The 24,784-nt window shown below is 35.5% G+C and overlaps 1 protein-coding gene and 1 non-coding gene across 2 annotated transcripts; both read right to left on the bottom strand.

The window, feature by feature from the left end:
* Positions 1-9,212: 9,212 nt before the first annotated feature.
* Positions 9,213-9,283, bottom strand: Trnag-gcc (transfer RNA glycine (anticodon GCC)). Its single transcript has one exon. It is a non-coding gene; the product is annotated as a tRNA-Gly (tRNA).
* Positions 9,284-12,052: 2,769 nt separating this feature from the next.
* On the bottom strand, positions 12,053-21,729 carry LOC134671833 (facilitated trehalose transporter Tret1-like). Its single transcript, XM_063529680.1, has 3 exons — positions 21,632-21,729; positions 13,475-13,613; positions 12,053-13,332 (listed from the first exon to the last, which is right to left on the bottom strand). Exons 1-3 carry the CDS (start codon positions 21,716-21,718, stop codon positions 12,053-12,055), a joined length of 1,506 nt encoding a protein of 501 aa, XP_063385750.1. The 5' UTR covers positions 21,719-21,729.
* Between the last annotated feature and the right edge of the window lie 3,055 nt (positions 21,730-24,784).

The following is a 24,784-nucleotide window of genomic DNA, read 5'->3' as shown; positions in this document are numbered from 1 at the left end:
ACATTATAAAACGATTTAAAAAACAACATTATAAAACGAAAAATAAATAAGATTAATTATACCAATTTACTTTTCAAATTAATTATCCCACTTCTGAAACTTTGTTGTACTTTGAATACTTCATAATGTTTATACAAAAACATATGTAGTAACTTTATTTGCTTTCTTGGAAATCTTAAACTTATTCTAACTTATAGTCAGTAAACATACAGATATATTCATCACCTTATTTTCAGATGAAATTAGATTTCTGCATTCACAATCTTAGAATAACTGCCTCTTTATAACTTTTGGTATGTTAGTATGCCACTCCGGCATTCCTTTATTTTCATACATATGTACATTGTTTATTTATTTATTTATTTATTACTATTCGGAGATCCAACAGCTGTTAACATGTTAATATTGTCTTCATATATTTATATGAAGATGTATAAAGATTGAAAATTTCAAGTTACTTATCAACTTTAGACTTACATACAATACTTACAAACATACATACATACAGACAGACAGACAGATGGACAATATCATGGCAATGCAGGCATTAGCCTGCACCATTAGGTAGCATGAGGATTTGAGAAATACTGTTCTAAAATAATAAATAATTTATATTGTAATTTCATATTATGAAATAAATAAATCTAAATCTAAACCAAAGTGCACTTTATTTTATTTTTAAGTGTTTTGATTTTGTAAAAATATATAAAGCTACTGCCCATTTCTACTCTTCGTTTCGGTGGGATTAAGATGATGATGATGATTGATTAAAACTATTCTGTCTTTCCTCAGGCCTCAAAATATATCCATTACAAATTACATTTAAATCAGTTCAGCGGTTTAAATGTGAAAAGATAGCAGACAGACAAAGTTACTATCGCATTTATAATTTTAGTAGGGACAGACAGACAGACAGACTGCACCATACTGATGTTTGTGATGATCATTATACTGTACAAGACAATAGGTTTCCTCCTAGGCAGGGCTCCTTGTAAAATTACTTATTCCACATAATGTAAAGAGCTATATAACATGTTGACATAGATTGCTTGCACATTACTTGTGCATAAATACATACTTACAAACATACATACACACAGACAGAAGGACAATACCAGATAATTTCTTCTTGTTGTACTGACAGAATTTAGGGTCCTTTATTACCTATATCTACCTTAAAACTATTATTCATTATTAAAATCAGCACACATACATGTCAAAAACATAGCTTTGTCTATGTTTATGGTGTGTAGGTACAGACAGACAGGCATATAGGGTTCATTATAAAATTATTTTTTATATTGCCTATTTCAAGTACCATGTGACCTTAGTAATTTGTAATACTTTAGGCATACATACATATACAGACATATAACACCACATGGCTCTATTAGCAATGGTTGGACAGAAAGACAGGAATATAGGGTTTATTAAGCTTTTAAAGTATTTGCTGTCAATATGATGACAGGCGGGGTACTTGTAGCCTTAACAATACTTAAAGCTAGCACTACCAATGAACATATGTCAATCTGTTCATCTGTCATATGTCAGTCTGATTATTTTAAATATAAGATTCTTTAGACATACATACAAACTTACCAACATACTTACTGACAGACGGACATTTAAGGGCTTTCAGGAACAAATCATTTTCTTCTTGTCCCCAATAAAAATAAATGCAGCATCCATAGACCTTGTGCCTATCTACAAACCATAATATATATTTGATGATGATTAATTTTTAGGAATATTTAAATTCTGTAGTGCATCGGGGATGTTCGCGCAGGCGCGAGTAGACTGCTTCTACACCACCATGCGCAAGCGAGCTACATCCCTTGTGCGCAGAGTGAGGGCCAGCTCCAACAGCATTCTGAGAATGTTGGCAGGCAGAATCGATTGCCTGTACTTGAATAACTGCTGCTTGATACACGCACGCAGAAATAAATAAATATAGTTATTTTAAGGATAGTTATGTAGTTCTAACACTAGGATAACACTATTTATATTACTAACACAAATGATCCTCGATGGTCGTAAATAAAGAATTTATTATATTATTATTATTAAGGAAATTGCCTGATAAATTTATTTCAATATTATTAGCCTGGAATTGAACCTGGCACATGAAATTTCTTTGGCTGACACTCATTCAACCCTCTGTTGACGAGTCTGAATCTGGCACATGGTATTTTTCATAGGTACCCCATGTTCCCCATGTATTCTTAGTTATAACTTAGACTAATTATCACAGAAAAATTTATTAGGGCGTTATCCACAATGTACATGATTCTAAAATTTCATTTCTTGCATACATTGGCTCCGATCCGAAGGAGCTCTCCTTGGGGCAATCGGGAATATCCTATGCCGAGGATGTATTCAAAGTCCCGTTCAATATTTCCTATATTTGTCACTGGTATTGAAATGTTCTAATTACTCTCGGTTGTATGTTTTAAAAATAACTTACTCTAAACTTAAAATATAATTAATACTAGTTAAGATTTACCAAGAGAGCAAAAAATCACTTTTATAATCAACATAGAGATCATATGACCATGATGTACTGAAATGACACATGAAAAAAGCCAAAAGCTAAAACAAATGACTGCATTAAACAGTCTTCTAAAAGAGTTTTTAAACCTATAAATGAAAAAAATGCAATTCAGAATAATCTTGGTCGAAAATAAGATATCGTAAAAAAACAACAGCATAATGCACAAAAACTAACACGTTTACTGAAATTTCGTTGCCTTGGCTCTATGAACAACCAAAACCTAGAAGTTACCAAGCTTATTATGATAAAGAAAGCTTTTATTGTAGTATTTGGTTATACATGGAGTTTGGATGCCCTTCAGTAGATAACTTACGGTCTAAAACTCACCAAGCCGCCGACAGGAACTGAGGATTGGACCCCAAAACAGGGGAAAAGCGGGAACAAAAACTAACCTTACTCACTTCACTTTCTAACGCTATTTTCTCGAATTTAACACCATGCAGCTATATCACACATCACTTAAACAGCACAGCACTTTTTGCGGATTCATAAAAGCTTATTTTACATGAGATTTTGCCAAAAAATTAACACAAAACACTAAAAACAAATTTGACATTCTAAAGCTCTGAAGATTACGCGGATTGCTAGCACTCGCGAAAAGATAATTCGGCACTTAGGGGTCCCATTTTTAAATCGCGGATCGCGGAAAGCTTCATCTCAACGCATTTAGCGGAAATAAAGCTAATAACAATGTAAAACAACAATATTTGGCATCGCGAAGTTATTTTGACACTTGACATTTGGCCGTGCCAAAGCCAGACAATCTTTTTAAATTTTAGCTTGGATACGAGTTTTTTGAGAAATAATATCACTACAAAAGCAATACAAAACTCGATTTGATTAGTCATAATGAAGAATCAGCATTTATTACGAATGAAATTAGCAGTTTTTCAGTATTAATTTTTTGAAAGTTTAATAATACGAATAATAAAAACTCCATGTAGTTCGTTACACGCAAGTTAACAACTGCGGGGACCGTTATTTAGATTTAAGTGCCACCTTGTGATGAGAAAGTGAACTAATTGAGAATTGACCACATTACATAATTATATATTACATTAATTACAGAATGGTGTAAGTGTAGCGCTTTGCTAATCACGAACCAATAAATCGTATTAATTTAATTACATAATTGTTAATTACGACTGTATAAAACGCTCTTAAATGAAGAAGTATATTTTTTTATTTATCTTTGTGTGCCATCTAGCGGATATATTCAGAACTTTTGAGAAGACAACTTACGCTCACATCTTCTTACATGGTGTTACTTGTTTCCTTCAAAACCGCATAGATGGCGCTATATTCAACTTTTCCATTTATTTCTTATGTGAGAGCGTAGATGGCGTAAATAAAACTAACTTTTTCTTTATTCCAAAAGTGTTTTTGAGAGCAACCGTACATTTTATTGCTTTCTTACATAGATGTACCTACGTTATTTACTGCTACCTAAATCCTAGTTAAAATAATCTTAAAGAGGTAACCTTCCCTACAATGTTTGTAGCAAATCAAACAATTAGGTACATATGGAACGCATGGTGTAAATGCAAGAATGGAGTGATTTCGTATTATTAGGTACTTCCGTACCGTACCTAACTCTAGTGATTATAGGGCATAGGTAGGTACCTACTCTAACTAATTATTACGTATTAATTAGGATGTACCTAGTCAAATTGGTGCATAGGTACTCAAGCACCAAGAAGTTACGAACCGCAAATCACCGTCCTAATCACTTGGCAACCTATAAATTTAACTATAAATAAAATATTTATCGCTGGGAAAAGGGTATGAAATTATGATTAGTGGGGTCACTGATTACACATCGAGCCTTTAAATATTAATGATCGGTGCTTAATTTATAACTGAAACCGTTTCCATTGTTTTATCGTAGCTATATTATATATTTTCATCAGCCTAAGAAGGTATATCTACCATAGACCATGGATTAGATTAGAGATTAGACAATAATGGTACTGGTATGTTGGTAATAGACATTTGTTTGACAAGAATGACAAGGGGGCAAAGTTGCTGTTTAACTCCTTTTGCTAATATTGATAGGTACCTGAGCAGGTGAACAAGCGAGATATTGCAAAATCAAAAACCACGAGCGTTATGAGTGGTTCTGAAAGTGGAATTTTGAGCGTTCGAGTGCGAGTTTTTATAAATCATTGAAAGTCCAAGAAAACCACTCGAAATTTGCACCAAGTTACTTTGCCACTTTTGAGGACCAAATGCAACTAAGTAATCAGATTTTGAAGAAAAAAGAGAGCCTTTATGTTTACGGGCTGGTGCGGTGAAACATCACAGTTCCTTAGTTAGCTGTATGCACCGCCGCGTCTACGAAATACCACGCATTCCACCTAAAACTTAACCTATTTAACCTAAAAGATAAAGACGATGCAATTTCCGAGCTAGATTTTTCAGTCTCTACAGGCAACCTAGGTTGAAGCGGAGGCGAGCATGAGCAAGACAATTAAATAGATAGCATTTTAAAGTTAGCTAGGTACCTAGATGAAAACTAAAGAAAAGTGACCATAGGCTGGAGGTTAGGTCACTTTTTTGAATCCATGTATTTTATCTATATACATTTTTTATTTTTCATAAATGTGTGAGCCTATAATATGTTTTCGTCTTAGTGAGAGCTATTCCTGAGGTTTTCTTTTATTGTACAAAAATAATGTTTTAGACCGTTGAACCGATTTAAATGACATTTAACATGGACATAATTTAAGGCCCATGACCATGGGGATGGGGGTGGGGTGGTTTTAAGCAATTATCATTACATGCAAACGGAATTGCGGGCACAAGCTAGATTGAAATATATATTCTTCGAATGTCGTAGAGCTCCGCTAAGAAAGGATTTTTAATACATTTAACATACTTATATAGGTACTTCCATATAATTTATGTGATGTTTTCATGTCGTAAATCCGGCTTCGCTACAGGGGGCCTATCTCTATCGCGAACTTCGAAATTGGAAGTTTCCGTATCTTCTATCTCCATCACTGTCGTTTCAATAAAGCAAAACTGATAGAGACGGAGATACAGAAACTTCAGATTACGAAGTTTGCATTAAGCATTTAGTTTATCGAAGTGGGCAAAATCGAAGTTATTACTTTGAAATAGTTTACTGTTTAATTTATTTGTTGTAACACAATCATATACCTAGTGGTACATATATTACATATAGAGTTAGACCAAGAAAACTCTGCAGCGATTTTGATAGCTCACGCAGTGCAAGTATTATTTTAAAAGTCAAACTTCTATGAAATTATGAAGTATAAATAATACTTTCACTGCGTACATGACTTTTCTTGGTCTACTCGTAACTCTATCTTAATACACAAACATAAATGTCATAAATTTAAAACTAAATACTATTTAAGTATATATACAGAACGGCGTGGCTCCGTAGAATCGTCTGCTCTCGAGTCAGGCCGCGTAGCCAAGATGCAGATCGCTTACGCTCCGTAGCGATCGAAACGCAACTATCACTGTCGCACTAATATGGAAGAGTGATAGAGAGACATAATGCTTTTCTTTTCGTTGTCGAAGCGATAGCGATTGTAACCTTGGCTAGGCCGGCTCATGCGGCAGTGTGTCTCGGAACCCGCAAAACACGGCACCCTTCGGCTATAAGTCAAAGGGTTTTGATGTAGGTATTATATAGGTATACTTAGGGCGAACTGAGAATTTCTGGACTACCCACTTAGAAAAAATAAGTCGTCTCATATATCAGAATCCAGAAACTTTCAGTATGGCCCACGTAGGACTTCAGTGGCTTTCAATTCTGGGAATAATCACTATCAGTTTGGAGTTACTTGTGTCTTTCAGTATAAAAAGGGACCTATTGGGCATTTGGCCTTATTGTGTCATCAAAAACTCTGAAACAAGCTATAAAGTATTATTTTTCTCTTTTGCATGTAAAGACACAATTCCACTAATCCCCCTGAGCCCATGGAAACAGTTTCGAGGTCGCCATCTTTGAATAACGATAAGAGCAAATGTTTGCATTACATTCAGTATTAACATTAATGCCGTCGGGATCGCCGGGTTCGAGAAACGTTAACTTTATGGGCCAGTGACAAACAGAATTAAATGTAAAACATGCTTTATTGTAATAATTATTAAGAGCTCATTGAGTTAAAATTGACCCATTTCATGAGAGAGCTTTTAACTTTTAAAACAAAAAGTGTTTCTAAAAAGTAAACCTAAATTATATAGAGCGTTTTCAGTGTTTTCACGTTGTCCGATAAGTCTGCTCCGCTACTTTTGATCCTGACTGTATTATATACATACCTACATATTACTAGACATAGATATATTATATTATGTTACCTTAATGTTCATGACAAATTTCCCCTTATTTCAGAATATCGTTTTAAAATAAAAACCTAACTTTGATTGTATGACAGTGGCTAACCCATTGACGTAAAATTTCTAAGGACGGGCCTTACGGGCACTAAAAATAGTAGGTACTAGTTCAGCGGTATCACTCACGAATTCGAGCCAATCGTGCAGTCTAAAGGGGCCTACTGATTAACAGTCCGCCGGACGGTATCGACCTGTCAGTTGTTCGGAACTGTCAAAATTTTGTTCTAACTGACAGGCCGATACCGTTCGGCGGACTGTTAATCAGTGGGCCTCTTAACACTCATCAACCAATCGCGTTGTAGCGGTGTGACACCGCTGTACTGGCATGGGGTACAATTTTTATTGATCGTTAAGGCCAGTCCTGGATATACGTCAATGTACTAACCTTAGTGATTAATTTTACGCCCTTTTAGCATGGACTTAGCGTCTTTCGATCCCATAATTTATGTAAATATGTACTTTACTTACTTAGCTAGAAAAGGAGCCTCAGAATACAAAATAATATAAATGAGAATGATAATTTAATAATATAACATTATTATCACTGGCTTCGCTAAAACTAATTTAATCTTACTTGGGTGGTATGTTCACCTCTACTTAGCGAAATATCGGTCTTTATGGTGCACTCTATGATATTACTTGATATCAAGATTATGGTAGAGCTATTACTGAAGAAATATGTTCATAAGTATTTAATATTTAATTATAGTTTAATAGAACACTAACATTAAGTTAATTTTAATACTTTTAGATCTTTACAAATTCAAAACTTTTAAAGCAAGACAAGGCTAGAGAGTAAATACATTTTTAATAGTAGAGATTGAAGGGGTTAACCACATCCCTTGAATACCTACAACTTTGACGACGGTTTTATAACTGTTGCAATATCGACGATTAAAAAATGTTGACGGAAATATTAATCAGAATGATAGTGTGAAGCTCCCATGCTTGACCGAATTAAGGACTCACGTTAGACCGGGCCGTGTCCGGGCCGGAGCTTCCGGCGCATCGTTTTCTATGGAAACCATCACGTGATCACCTGGGGCCAAATTCGACATGTACAACTGTCAGATTTCGCATCCACGTCAAATCAACAGTTGATTTTATTGCATACTGAGTGTTGATTCCATCAAAGGTGGATAATATCATTTGGTACAACCAAAACTCCACTCTAAACTAAGGGTGGTTCGGTTTGGTTTGCTTGTCACCTTAACTGTGGATTGTTAATGTCAAATTTTGACATTGTACGTATTCGAGAACTTATGATTTTTCCCACATCAACGGTAAATCAACACGATACGTCAAACGTCGCTTGTCGAATAGGGGTCCTGTTATGTCGTAGAAAATTAAGTAAGCCCCGGAAGCTCCGGCCCGGACACGGCCCGGTCTAACGTGAATCCTCTAAGAATGCGCCAAAACAGCAGTGCACGTGAATCTGGCCAAAACACGAGCGATCTCGGCATTGAATGTCGTTAATGAATGTCGCCAAACAGTCCCGCGCTCCGCCGGACAAATAGCAGCCGGACTAATAACGGCGCACACGGATATAGAACAGAACTGAAATGGGTCATACCGTCCCATTTACGGCAAACCCGCGTCAGATAGTTTGACGGGCTCATTTGGACGATGCGCATCGCATGCGAGTTTCATTACATTGCGGGTTTTGATCGGTCGGTTGATTTGGACGTCACCTAAGTTCGCAATGTAACTAAAATCGCATGCGAGTTCGCGCGCCGTCTAAATCAGCACCAATATACTTGCTTACTTACTTACTTGGTTGGCGCGATGATCCAAAATGAGTCTTGGCCTCCAACACAAGAGCACGCCACTTTGATCGGTCAAGAGCGGTATCCCGCCACCGCCAGCTTTCGCACCAATATAATATGTTTGAATATATCTTTACCAAAAAGTACACACTCGCCAGTTTACCATTGAATGGGGAAGTGTTCATAATTTCTGCCAATTCCACCCTTTCCTTTCAGCGTCTTTATCCTTCACTGAGAAGGAGTTTTGGCTGAAGGGTGTCAAGTTCCAGCTGTTCCGCGGCCGGCACCCTGACACTGCGGTGTTGCGTAAAGGATAACTCACGCTAGACCGGCCGGGGCCGGGCCGGAGCTTCCGGCCTAGTAATTTTAAGTAGATATCACATGAGTCCATACCTACGAGTATTTAATCATTCGCTAATTATATTAGCGATATCTAACATTTTATCAGTGCAAAGATAATAACGAAATAATAAATCTATTAATAATTATTAATACAATATTAAATATTTGCTATGCAAAAAACTTGCATCGGCCGGGAATCGAACCCGGGCCGCCCGCGTGGCAGGCGAGCATTCTACCACTGAACCACCGATGCTTGTACATTTCTGTTGAATACATCAATTATTTTCGTTATACAAAGGCAGATGCGCGCGAATGCGCGAGAGTCGTTACACGTTACACGAGCGAAATTAGATTGAAACGTGACCTTTCTGTAGTTGCTTGTTGCTATGTAATGTTGGCACAGCTGCTGACGAGGTTTTGGGCCATTTGAAGATAAGAAAATAGGTAGGTAGGTAGGTAGATACTATAAGTGTTATCGTTAAGGCGTGTTTTCCAGTAATTTAGGCTTTTTACTGACAGAAAAAATAAGCACTTGTTTGTAAGCCCACAACATGTGTAGTGTAGTATATATTTTTTATTCAATAAATAATAAAACTTTCCTCCGCAAATAAAGTTAAGTCCAATAGGGGCTGCCAATAGAATTTACATATATGTGACGTTCCACGGCAAAAGGGACCTTATGGCGGCTGGCGATTACGTCGCATAGCGCCGCAATAATATTGGAGCGACGTTAATAATAGCGTAAGCGCCAACCACCATAAGGTACCTTTACCCGTGGGAACGTCACATATAATTGTACCTACGACAATTAGTAATAAGCTCAAACTCCTCAGTTTGTAGGGTTCTGAAGGCAAAGGACTGCAAAACGAAAATCACAATCCGTTATCATCCCTCTGGTCCTTCGAACCGGCTCAGAAGTTTAGGGTAGAGTGTCATATTTTCCCCCCCGTTTTTTGTTTTGTTACAAATTTTTTGTTAAGTAAAATATGCACCGACCCCGTGGAGTTTAGCTCCTATATTGCACTGAAAATTAATGGGAAAATTTATATATGAAATAAAATATATTGCGACACAAGCTCTGGCGCATTTTAAAATATCGAATATCTCGTACGAGTATGTACGTCTAAAACTCTGATATTAGTGAGTCGCTTACAAAATATAGTAGGTACCGTACCTAGTTTATAAAAAGATACCCAACACTTCTAGAAACCTAAACATCAAGTCAAAAATCAATAGCAGCAATAATTGGACTAGATAGCCCACTGTTGACGAGGCTGAAATATTGATGGAACGCTGAACAATCATTTATACCGTTATTTTGATAGCCCTCGATTTATTGTTGGAGGATACAATAATTAAAAACAATGTGTGTTCTATTTTCGATCTTTTACTTATATTTTTTCTAGATTTTTTACATTAAGGATGACTCACGCTAGACCGGGCCCGGGCCCTCGTCTTAGTTTTCTATAGAAAACACCATGTGATCACCGATTAGCCATCATAGAAAATGACATATTGGACGCCTCAGCCATCCTTTATACGGCAATTAATTGAGAGTCACACGACCGTGGACGCCGCCATACAATCGAACTTACACTCTCGGTTTAAAACGAAAATGTCATACAATTTTTCACTCAAAGTAGTACAGTCAGCCAAGAAAGTGGTCTACCACTTTTCGACTCTATCATCTGATTAATAGAGTCGAAATGTGGTAGACCACTTTCTTGGTTGACCGTACGTGTAGTTCTTCCCATTTAAAAGAGTTGTGATTCCGAAACCGAGCCATTTAGTTGATTGGACGTACTCCAATCAAACAGCGCGTAGTCCAGTCAAGCCGTAACGAAGCTGTTTATGTTTACACCGGTCCGTTAATCGGATTAAAGACAAATTTGCCTCGGCACGGCACGCTGCAATCAGTCGGGATGTTTGTTGTCGTAGTTATAGGGTTCTAGAAGAGCTGTTTACATATAAGTTCTTGTGTAGTTACGAAGATCAAAAAACCGGGCAAGTGCGAGTCAGACTCGCTCATGAAGCGGAACCCTTCATGAGCCATAATGCAAAAAAAGGCAAAAAAACGGTCACCCATCCAAGTACTGACCCCGCCCGACGTTGCTTAACTTCTGTCAAAAATCACGTTTGTTTAAATTTACCAGACTTAAACTTTTAATTTATTCTGTTTTTAGTATTTGTTGTTATAGCGGCAACAGAAATACATAATCTGTGAAAATTTCAACTGTCTAGCTATCACGGTTCGTGAGATACAGCCTGGTGACAGACGGACGGACGGACGGACGGACGGACGGACGGACCACAGATTCTTAGTAATAGGGTCCCGTTTTACCCTTTGGGTACGGAACCCTAAAAATGCATTAAAGTACAATACAATACAATACAATACAATACTCTTTATTGCACACCTCACATACACGTAGTTTAAAGTAGTGCAGTAAAATAAAACCATAATGATATCATTGCCTTATGCCTTAGCTAGGTAACACTGAAAATAAGTATTATCTATCGCTGTCCAAGTGTCCATGCTGTCCAGTACCCAAGACGCTATATAAGGTAAACAGTCCATTTCACTTTCCCTATAAAAGTCAACTTAAATTCCACAAACAATTTTTTCTTCCAATACAGATAAGATAAAAATGTCTAAACTTTTTTCTTACCCCGAATTCCGTTCGCGAATTACGGTTACCAAGTTTAAGTAAAATAGTCCGAGATCCGCGTGAGATTTTACTACCGCGTAATTTATTCGAATTTCAAATTATAAAAGTGTATCATATTCATATATATGTTCGTTTAAATAAAAATATAAGTATTAAAGGAGTACGAGTAATATTCTTAATAATATGTACAACCGTAAATAGATAAATATTAAGAGTCAAAAATATTTTTCAGTGATGAACGTATATTTATATATAGGTATATATAAAAGACGAAATTAATGCCAGATATATTAATAGGTAATGCTTATAGATTTATTTACGTTTATTTGGTTATTTGTTAATATACCTTAATATTATTTATCAGTTACTATGGATTTATTAGTATTTATTGATCCTCTTTCATTTGACCATTTATTTTTAAAGGAGTTGCCGATTTCATAAAGTGTTTTATCTTTAGTTTCTGGAAGATATTTATATAATGTCAAAACGAAAATATTTGAAGATACACCATAGAATAAAAAACTGCCATGTATTCCCAGTGCTCTAAAAAGCGATGGAGACAATTTTAAAATAATACTAAATATTATTTTATCAATCAATCCTACCATACAACATGCCAATTGGTTAAATTTTTGCGGTACTATTTCTGCACAAATAGTAGAAAGTAATAACATTGGTCCAATAGTAATACATATTGAAAATCCAGTTAACAGTGAAATTATAATTATATTGTTCTTCTCTAGAATTTCGTGTTTTATTAAGTAGAGGTAAAGTGACACAGTATACAAAAATAAGACACCATTTGACGCACAGGTAAATAATAAAGTTCTTCTTTTTACGATTCTAGAAAGCAAGCACCCGATATACATGCCAAATACAGTCACTCCGTCAAGTACCAACATGGTTAGGTAAGCAGCCGACTCACTTGCGGTCAACTCTGTCACTATTTCTAAAACATACATGTTGCAAACCAGCTTTCCGGAACAATAATACAGTAAATACAACGTCAACGTTAATAACATCGGCTTATAAAATTCATCGGTAAATATCACTGATTGCAATTGACTAAACCTTTTATTGAATTTTGGCGTCCTTTTTGTCAATGTGTTCTCATTATAGTTTTTTTGATTGTTAATAAGCATTTCTAGCTCCTTTCTGGATTGTGTACCGTAACCTTTCAACCAGTAGTGGGCTTCTGTACATTCTTGGTATCTTCGTTTCGATGCCAACCAATAAGGCGATTCCGGCCAAAATAAAGCTGTACCGCAATAAACAGAACACACAACTCCAATCAAACCAACATACTTCCAGTGATGAAAGGTTCCTATTATATTCGCGATCCATATTCCCCAAAACATACTAGCGCCTTTCAACGTCAAGAACACTCCTCTATAGCGAGGTGATGTGTACTCTGCAATTACTTGCATCAGGAGAGTTGTGTGTGAGGCAAAAGTAATGCTTGTTACTATTTCACTTATAAAAAATTCCGTCAACGTAGTGCTGCAGTACAGAAGGCTGTGGCTAGCGATTGAGCTGATAGTTACGAAGTAAAAGGAGACTTTTCTTCCGAATCTTTCTGTTATTAATGGTATGACGAGTACCCAGGGTATTGCCGCATAGCCAAACACGGACGCTGAAACAGATGATGCCGTATATAATTAGCATACTTTCGGCTCTTAAATATTGAAATAAGTCAGTAATTGCGAAAGTTCGTAAAAAGTTGTTAAAATAAAATTAACAGTTACATATACCTATAAGTTTAGTAACTTACTCACATATCCAAGATGCCATTTCGGCGCTGACAGCTTCGGTTGAGTTTGAAATCTTCCTTGACTGGGCTATATATACAGGAGGTACACCCAAAAACAACCCTGGTGTAAAATACATCGTCCACAAGCCACTGCAGATAAAAATCTGTGAATAAAAAAACACTCTATATTAGTCAAGAAGCCAAATGTATCAATTATTAACGAACAATATTAGATCGATAGTTGGGTCGTTCTCGCATTTCGTGCAAATCGGTGTTTTAGGAAATTTACCAAAAATGTGGTGGCTTTTTCGAATATCTGTTAATGCAAGGTTGTAACATAGGGCCTAAAGTATATGTCTCTCCAATGAACAATTCTAAAAAGGTAGGTATTTTCTTTATATGTTGTACAATTAACACCCAATTTTTTCATTCATCTCTACATGTAACGCGTGAAGGTATAACTTTGACCTACATTTTAACCTTAAGATACTAAAAATAGGAAACTCGTTGTTTGTTTAATAAATGACTAATTTAGTTATGTTTAAATCGTATAATATTAGAAGCTAAAAGTTAATAATAAAAACTATACAGCCTTATAAGTGATGGTTCAAGTAATTTCTTCATTACCGACGCGAGAAATGGATTAGCTATATTTTGGTATATAGCAAGGGTATATAGCGCCTACCGCCGATGCAACACATTGTTCGTCAATCAGTTGGCCGCGTGCTCTCGTAGCGGACGCCCGTATGTCGCTGTTAGCGAAAATATATACGATCTCTCGTGTCGGGAAGGAGTGTGGTTCTCGTCAGTCTTCATCGCCATCGCGTGATTTATACAGTAAGTACCAAGTGTACATTATTATAATTATACGTAATGAAGTGTTTTAGTGTTGCCTTTCAGATGGTTTATTCTGCAAAATTAAGGTCTGATGCCAACTGATGTAGGCGACAAAAACTTTCAAAACTTCATTCATATCGGTTTCATTCACTTCTTTTCCTTACAATTTTACTGGGGAAGGTAATGAACGACTTAAGAAGGTAATGATAATAATATTCGAGGCAGTGCATTTTATGGAAAGAGGCTTATTTATAATAAATATTACGTTGTTATAAACATTTAAAACTGTATGTGATAATAGGGGAGCCCAACCGGGGAGTTTTTGGATTTACTCGAGCGCAGTAGATTGACATAAACTTGCCGCTCTGTTACCTCTACTTGGGTCATGTGTTGAGTACTTCTGTGATACATAAGTTTTGAATGTGTGGGGTTCGTCTGATAAATATTAATCTTAAGAAAAAGTATATTATAAAAAATCTGACAAGCCTACTTGTCAGATTGTTATAATATACTCTTTCTAAGTATGTGGTTAACCTTATCGGACACTATGAAGCATTAAACATATTTTAAATATTTTAATCGACTGCCCTAAACGGCTATCGTGCTTATAAGTATAACAGAAGTACTCAACTAAGGTATCTCATATCATGTTAACCTACCACGCTTGAGTAATTCTAAAAAAAAAACCTTCTTGGGCTCTTCCACGGAAGTTCTCACACTGCTCCGCACTTCGTAGCAGCATCTGGTGATGCAGTTCGTAACTTTGTATTGTAGACTTAATTTGTAAGCAAAAACCACATGGTATAACACATTGGCTCCGCTTCTCCGTCTGAAGTTGCGAATCGTATGACGGTTCGCGCTTTCGGACGGATATGCAGTGCGGGCCGCAGGATTTGCCACACCGAGCTCAGTAGTACCGTACGGTTTTTTATTCATAATCGTGGTTTATCGTGCACCGCAGCTACGGACGAAGATACGGAGCAAACTACACCACCGTATCATCGTCGTCGCACGCGAATTCGTCGCTCCGTACTTCGCAACGAAATGCGGTGGCAGTGTGATAACCGCCTACTATACTATAACTATAAAATACATGGCGAAATTAATGGTGGAGTAGGATTACCTTAGTCAAATGTTCTCTAAGGACTGCTTTAAATGTTTTCACGTTTGTTTTAGCATTAAAATGGCCAACCCAAAGAAAAAAATGACCAAAGAAGACAAACTAGCAAAAGATAGGCAGAGTAAAAAAGAAAAATATGAGATTATAAAAAATAACCCAGAATTATATGCGATACAAAGAGAAAAAGAAAGGAAGAGATACTTGTTGTTGTTGTAGTTTTCTATTCTTTATATCCTGCTACCCCAAGGTTGTCTGGAAGAGATCGCTTACAGCGATAAGACCGCCTGTTGCTACCATTATTTACACTGTAAATCTGTTATTTTATTTTTCTTTGTGGTGCAATAAAGAGTATTTACTTACTTACTTACTTACTTGTTAAGAAAGGAACAAAAAAAGATTAGTAGCATAAAAGAAATGACACCACGTGCTCAAAGAGAACAAAGAAAGAAATGGCGGTCAAATAGTTTAAGATATTTAAAAAAGAAAAAAGAACAACAAAAAATTGAAAGAATCTTATTAGAGAATTCACCACCTGCTAGTGACATAGAAATGACAGAAAACGTGTCGGTAGAAGACAGAATGGAGGAACGCGACCCATTGATGTTACAAAACAGCCTTCAGCAGCCTTCTCGTAAAATTACAGACCCTAAATTACACATTAGAAGGTTGCGATACAAACATAAGAAAATAGTGCAACAACTTAAAGGGCAGATAAAGACACTGAAAGCTGATATTAATAAAATAACGATTGAACCACAAAACAAAAATAATGTTGAAGATTCGATAGAGAAAAGGGTCGATGAAATGGTGACAGAAGTAAAGGGTGATAAAAGAGAAGAAATAAAGAAAAAATTGATATTTGCCGAAGCGGTTTCGAAAAACCTTAAAGAAGAATACAAAACACTAGAAAAGAAAAAGAAGAAGACGTTTGTGGGTCGAATTATTAAAAATAGAGATCAAATGAAAAAATATCAGGTACTTAATCTAGTACCTTTTCCATGTAGAACTCCGACACAAAAACCGAAGATTCAAAATGCATTACCAGAGAAAATAAAAACGTTTCTTGAAGACGATTCTAACAGCTCAATGGCTGCTGGCAAAAAAGAATATGTTAAATGTAAAGGAATTACACATCAAAAACGATATTTAAGAAACGACATGGTGAGATTGCATGAGAAATTTTGTAAAGAAGAAGAAAAAGTAGGTTATTCTACATTTTGTAGATATAGACCGGCCTGGGTTGTTTCTCCTAATAAGAGAGATACATGTCTATGCAAACTGCATTCCAATGTAGACCTAATAATCGAATCTTTGAAAAAAGCGGCTATTACTAAAGAAGGTTCAAGTGCAGAGATTCTTAAGAGCATATGCTGCAATGAGACAAATGAAAATTGTTTGGACAGAACCTGTCCGCAATGTGCTAACAAGGTTATTAACTACCAGGAATTTAGTAACGAGGCGAAAATTGAATATCACCAATGGCTAACAGAAAAACAGACCTACAAAGGAAAACAAGGAGAAGAAAAAACAACGAATGTTACGATAAAGAAGAAATTAGAAGAATATCCACGAAATATAATTAAAAATTTTGAAGAAACAACCCTGCCTAAGTTCATGAATCACGCCAAAAATATTGCTCTGCAGTATGCCTCGATTAAAAAATTGAAGAAAACCCTCAAAGAAGACGAGATCATTATTCACATAGACTTTAGTGAAAATTATTCACTAAAATACAATGCCGAAATTCAGTCGTTTCACTTTGGTGGAAGCAGGGGACAGATATCACTACACACAGGTGTTTTGTACTACAAGGATAGACCGAAAGAAAAACCCGACTCTAAATCATTTTGCACTGTCAGTAAGTGCTTGCAACATGATGCAGCATCTGTTTGGGCGCACTTGATACCAGTAATTGACATGGCTAAAGAAATTGTACCTTCGCTAAAGGTAATACATTTCTTATCCGACTCGCCAACCAGTCAATACCGAAACAGATTCATATTTTATATGATCACTAAATTCAATCAACATGTACCGGGTATTCAAAGAGTAACATGGAATTACCTGGAAGCTGGGCATGGCAAGGGTGCCCCGGATGGTATTGGGGCAGTTGTTAAACAAGCTGCAGATAACTTCGTGATGCATGGAGGAGACGTTGACTCATTTGAGAATTTTGTCCAAGTCATAAGTCAAAGAGTTACCAACGTAAAACTCATGATTATAGATGAAGAAATTATATTGCAGTCGAAATTTCCTCGCAATATTCCAACGTTTAAAGGAACTATGAATGTGCACCAGGTAACAAAAACTCTGTAGTGTATATGTATTTAATTGATGTTATATTTTTATACAATAAATATTTTCTTTTTGTTTACAGGCTTTATGGTGTAGGACACTACCGCACACTGTCGCTTTTCGAAAACTCAGTTGTTTCGATTGTGATAGCAGTTATGTCCCTTGTCACCATAATAGACACTTAGGAGTTCTGAGTGTAGGGATCGACAGCACGCAGACTGCACTTGAGACAGAACAGACTGCTTTTGAGACAGAAACCTTGAATACTGGCGGCTCTTCCCATGTTGAAAGATTAAATAACGAGGTGGCAAATCCGGTTTCATTATCAGACAACGATATAAATGAAATCCCGAGATTTTATGAAGCAAGTACAGAACAAAAACTACCTATACTCGACAACACCTACGATCTGAATCTGGACTCCCCAACCATTCAAGACATTATGAATACCGATGATGCTGCACTTCTCGACCAAATCGACGACCAGACTTTTTTGGAAACAAGCAAAATGGCTTCACCTAAACCGACCATAAATGAGACACCGGAAACTGCCATAAATAAGCCAACAGAATCTCCTAAACTGACAATTTTGTCAAATGTTAAATTTAATTGGCAAAACCATAAATTTTACCAAAAAACTAGAGCATTCCATCAATCCGGTCAAGATGAGTTTCAAAAATTTATATCCGCTACAACTGCATCTGATGCGAAGTTTTTTACGGAAAAAGATAAACATGTAGATGATAATATGGAGGTCTATCAAGGACAGACTTCAGAGAATGACGAGAACAAGAAAAACAGTACAGGTACACATGTTAATATGGAGCACAATCAAGGACAGACTTCCGAGAATAATGAAAACAAGGAAAACAATACAGATTCACATGTAGATGATAATATGGAGCTCAATCAAGGACAGACATCAGAGAATTACGAAAATAAGGAAAACATACCACATCAGCGCCAAGAACATAAGGTTGGTGACTGGGTAATTGTACAATATCAAGTGAAGACGCAAGTATACGCATATATAGGAAAAATTCAAGATTGCTCAGATAGAACGTCCTACACAATACATTTTTTAAAGAAATCCTCATTCAAGACTAATAATACATTTTCTTGGCCTACAATAGTCGATGAAGATACAGTCTCCGAGTCCCGTATAATTTGTTCTTTGCCAATGCCAGACATTAATCGACGTGGACAGTATTGTTTTAACAGTTTGCCGAATTTAAAATTTAAGTAAAAGACTTGTAAAACTTCTCAAGTTTTGAAATAATTGATTTACGAGTAATTTAATCATAATTGCGTAATAAGTTGTTTAAACTCAGCTTTGTAGCTGATGTAACGATTTAAAATAGACTGATCAAAGACTGATTCAAACTTAGTTTAGTTTCTGAATAAAGCAATAATTATGTTTGTTACTTAATCTTAAGAGAAAGTGTTGTATGAAACTATTAAATAACCAATAAAGATCGACTGTAACAAAATACTTCTTATTTAGAAGTATATATTTTTCTTTAGGAGACTTTTATGCTATCTTTTCAATATTTCATAGTTTTATGCAAGTATATTGTGTATTTTCCAAATATCAAACATTAATCGAAGTAGGTAGTATTGTTTTAAGTATTTTTCTGATCTATAATTTGGGTAAATATTTGCAAAACACGCCATTAAAATAATTGCTATACGAGTAATTTAATCGAAATTGTGTAGGGAGTAAGCTAATTAATAATAATGTAACATTTTAAAATAATAGACTGATCAAAGGCTGATTAAGACAGTTTTATTTTTGAATAAAACTATAATTATGTTTGTTACTTAATCTTATAACAGAAAGTGTTGTATAAAACTATTAAATAACAAATAAAGATTGGCTGTAACAAAATACTTCTTTTTCAGAAGTATATATATATATATATTTTTTTTGGGAGACTTTTTATGCCATCTTTTCATTATTTCATAGTTTTATGCAGGTATATTGTGTATTTTCCAAATGTCAGACATTAATCGACGTAGGTAGTATTATTTTAAGTATTTTTCTGATCTCTAATTTAGGTAAATATTAGCAAAACTCGCCATTAAAATGATTAATATGCAAGAGATGATAATTATGTAACAGTTTAAAATAACAAACTGATCAAAGACTGATTAATACTTTGTGTAGTTCCTAAATAAAAAAAAATGTTTGTTATTTAATCTTATAATGCAAAAAGTTGTATAGAACTATGTAACACAATGGTCGGTTACTTACAACAAAATAATTATGGTTCTTAAGAGGTTTAGAACATTAACATTAAAAAAAGGGCTTTTGCACAATTTTAGACATTTATTTAGATATGGTTAATATTCATCCCCTTAAAACTATTTTCTAAAATATTGATATTCAGAGAGGAAATTTTTTCGTGTTTCGTAATGTTGTAATTCGGTTTTTCATGCATCGTCCCCTATCCTCTATACAATAAACCCTTCTTTGAAGACGTTTTATGACAACTTTTCATGATTACATTTGTTACATAGTTTTGTAAAACTATTTTGTCTATATATTAACTCACATTTATAGATGGGTCTATCGTGAATGTATTTTATTACCAGCAAAATGTCAAAACAGAGATTTGTGCAACTACACGACGAAAAGTGTATGAAAAAGTTTAGGGAAGACATCAGATTTTCAAACACATAATGTTAATTATTGTATTGTTTGTTTACCCCAAACTTTTTCATACACTTTTCGTCGGGTAGTTGCACAAATCTCTGTTTTGACATTTTGCTGGGACATCAGTTAGCCGCGACCACGACCAGTGAAACTTGAGTCGAAACGTCGGTAAATAAAGTTAATAAAATAAATCGCGATAGACCCGTCTATAAATGTGAGTTAATGTTTTTTTCTATGCTAATTTTTGAAAATTTGAAAACTATGTCTTATGGGATGTGGTGCGCAGATGATCAAACCGATTTGACAAACACTTGGGGTTGACAATCCCGACTTATAATGATAAGTAAATGGTCAATGTACCATCTAGCTTGAACATTATAAGTCGGGATTGTAAACCCCAAGTGTATGTCAAGTCGGTTTGATCATCTACGCAGTGCTTAAGACACATGTTTTTAATATTGTTGATTTTAATTGGTGTTAATTTTCTTGAAATAAAGCTTTTTATGTCCGATTTCATAAGTTTTTTTCATTACCGTCCACTGATAAAATTACCATCTCGGCCGATTTCATTACCAGCGCGTAGTTCATTACCAGTAGCCTTATAAAATGAAAAGTAATAAGGTTACAAAGGTGCCTTTAGCAGAAAAGTGTTAATAAATGAATCCACACATTGATGAAACCCAAAAGTTTACCATTTAAAAGAAAAATTACAAATCGAGAGAATATCACCGATTTGCACGAAATGAGAGAACGACCCAGTTGTGTTCTATGACATTTTCAGTTTGTTGGGGTACACCTTTTGGCGGTCAACCCATTATGTCATTTGAACAAACAAAATGATGCCAAAAGAACAAATTAAGAGGGAGTAACAAACAAGAAAACAAGAGTGAAAATGCGGTTGGTTAACATTTTCTTTTTCTTTGTCCGTCCCTGCTCCCGTTATCTGGGGTCGGGTCTCCTCACACTTCTGCGCCAGGCCCATCGGTCCCGGATTGTCGGACTTGGCAATTGGGCTTTCTTAAGGTCTCTCTCGATGTTAGACCACCAGGTCAATGGCGGGCGGCCGCTACCTCTCTTGCTGGGTTGGTTAACATTTTGAAAAAAAAAAAATAAGTATCGTCATGTCGTTTAAGAAAATCAAGGCTGCTCTAGACGCGAAAAACGCAAAGAGCTGTATTTTTAAAAGAGTTGAATATCAGATTTTTAATAAATTCGTTTAGGCACGAAGATAGACAGGATTTATAAAGTATATTATACCTACTATACATATTTACCTGCCGAATCAGTGATCTCCACTTTTTCGAATCGTTTTGTTCACCATCGCAATTAACATTAACAGAATCATAAGCACATCTGTCCATTGCGAGACACGTTTAAATAATACATGATAAGTAAACACAGTTGGAAAATTTAACTAACATTTATTGTACATGTGTTTTTATTTTAGTAGGTTAATTAGGTAATAAATTATGCCCGCTAAATCCAAATTTTATTTTAAGTCAGCGGTATTATTGTATTATACCGTCATTGTTTAAACTATACACCTGTATAAAACTAAAATAGTCTATGATTTATTGATTAGAAATAGGATTCTAGGGTATCAATAGATTTATTAATTCTATTTTTGATATCGAATTTAGTAGTGTTTATAATGTTTCGTGACATAGGAGCTTGGATTATAATTATTTATAATATTGTACAGCAATCTGCAAAATTGCATGGTCACTTTTTGAATGAATTCCTTCATAAATTGTCCATGCAATTTTGCTGCTTGCTGTACGTCCGTATTTGTGTAACTTTGTGGATAAAGGGATAAATTAATTGGAATGCACTTGTCAAATACCTATACAAAACAAAATATTAGTCTGTTTACTTTAACTACTAAGAGAATGCATGAAGTTGTAACTTAAATGTAACTATCATATCATGCCAAAAAAAGTTCCATTCATTCATTTATTCCATGGTGTCCGAATGCAGATTATTTTTTTAAATAATTTATAGGTAACGTACTGAACCCACGTTTACCTATAAACTAATATATAATAAAATAATCACATGACGTTTATTATCGTGCAGTCGTGATAATACTGACTTTAATTGTCGTCACGTTTTGACATTAATATATATGTTATAGCCTTCTTGGCACCCTGCCCCAAGGCACTGAACTGGAGCCAGTTTTTTATTTATAGGTTATTTTAGTTTAGTAGTTATTTTAGTTGTAGCTTTATGTAGTTTTAATTTTAGTTTATAATTGTTTTTATTTTGTATATATTACATATATTTCTTGTTTGAATAAACCGTTCATACTGTTATAGCTCCCTATTAAAAAAAAACATTAAATAAGTAGAGTTAGTCCAAGATAACTCTACCACGATGTTGATAGTACAGACTGTGCAAGTGTTATTTATCGTCATAATTTCATTTGACTTTTAAAATAACACTTCCACTGCAGTCTGGGCTATCAAAATCAATGCCGACTTATCTTGGTCTAACTCCACTGTTTAATTGCCTATACTTCATAGAACCTAATGGTCAGATGCAAATCAAAAGCATACATACACTAGAAATGTATTTGATCGTTTTTATGATTCGGTTCTATTGCCACTCTTTGCCAAAATAACAGCCGAGGTCATCAATTCTGTCATCGTGTCCTGTACTATATAGGTATTTTTTGCGCAAAGTTGCGTAGTTTATGGTGGACCTTTGCGTGCTATAAACTAAGCCTTCAGGGCCTTATGGGCTCGATCAGAGACTATGGGCATTTATTTTTTCGGTCCTTTTGGAAAAAGACAAGTTTCAAAGCTCATAAAGATGGCTCATGTACGTGGCTTTTTCTTATAGTACCTACCTGTATTAAGAAGAATTCAGTAAAAGAAAAATATGTCTCTTACCTGTTTGGGTCGTTTTCCCTCTTCCATATATTATATTTATTAAAAAAAACCGACCAAGTGCGAGTGGGACTTGCGTTTCTAGGGTTCCGTACATAAGTCCGACTCACGCTTGACTGCACATTTCTAATAGGTTTTCCTGACATCTATAGGTAAAGAATTATTTAGAGTATTTTTTTCAAAATTTTAGACCCAGTAGTTTCGGAGATAAAAGGGGGGGGAATGGTCATTTTTTGGCTATTTTCTTAAATAACTTAAATTATTAAAAAAAATAAAAAAATATGTTCATCTTTGGGTCACTAATTTAAATATGTGTACCAAATTTCAACTGAATTGGTCCAGTAGTTTTGGAGAAAATAGGTGTGACAGACGGACAGACAGACAGACGCACGAGTGATCCTATAAGGGTTCCGTTTTTTCCTTTTGAGGTACGGAACCCTAAAAATTGTAACGGTCACTCGGGCGGGAAAGCCGCACAGGTTCCGTGCGACAGATATCCTTACACGAGACATTTGTCTCGTATGGTTAGGGAGGCGAATAGGGGAATTTTCGGCAATACTCGAGCGTGGCAGTTTAAGATATGAGAGATACCTTAGACCTAATAGAACAACCTTGTAAAGTATTTAGCTCTATATGTAGTGACGCGCGCCTAGTATAGACGATCAGATTAGTAAAAAAAAATGGATAGTCTGAAATACTCGAGCGCGTCAGATTAAGATATTGGGGGTTGATTTTAGTGTTTAAAGACTAAATTTAACTAATCTGACGATAAGTCCTTGACGCCGCCGAGTTATAGGGTCGCGAACTTGTAAAAAAAAAACGTTAATCCGGCATTCTCGAGCGCGATTTTTTATTTTTTTATTTTGAAGAATATAATCTAAAACTTACTAAAAATACAAAATCTGCCGGTTTCCGCATGACCGGAAGTGTGGAGGAGCCATTTCGTCTTCCTAAGAACGCGTTGCGGCATATAAGTCGCGAACGATACATTTTACAAAAAAAAAGTTTAAATAAACAAAAAAGGTAATTTTATTTTACACCAAAAAGTTCTCTTTACATAAGAAAGGAAAAAAAAGAAACCAAACCAAACCAAAAAACCTTTTTCGGTCAGATTAAGAGAACCCACCAACATTTTTGTCAGATTAAAAAAATATGCTTTCAGGATACCGAGATAAACCTCCCCTATGAAAATCTGACGCGCTCGAGTATTTCAAAAAAACTGTATTTTATTGCATTTTCAAAAATTCATCGTAACTTATCGTCACGCCGAAATCGTCAGTTTTTTTAAAGGAAGCTTCCTTGGGGCCTACTTAACACCCCTTCCGAAAATCTGACGCGCTCGAGTAAATTTTTTTTTTTTGCATTTTTGACTACTTTATATGCCTACCCCCACCACGCAAACCGGCAGATTAGTATACCGTTGTTATCAGAGGCACTCGGGGCATACGTAGTATGAATATCTGACGCGCTCGAGAATGCCCAAGTAACTGTTTTTTTTAACATTTTTGAAAAACCGTACACGCCAAACCCACCGCTAAA

The sequence above is a fragment of the Cydia fagiglandana genome, chromosome 2 (genome assembly GCF_963556715.1).
Source record: "Cydia fagiglandana chromosome 2, ilCydFagi1.1, whole genome shotgun sequence".
NCBI classification, from domain to species: domain Eukaryota; kingdom Metazoa; phylum Arthropoda; class Insecta; order Lepidoptera; family Tortricidae; genus Cydia; species Cydia fagiglandana.
The sequence above is the reverse complement of the archived record's forward strand: the minus strand, read 5'-3'. Positions and strand labels throughout refer to the sequence as shown.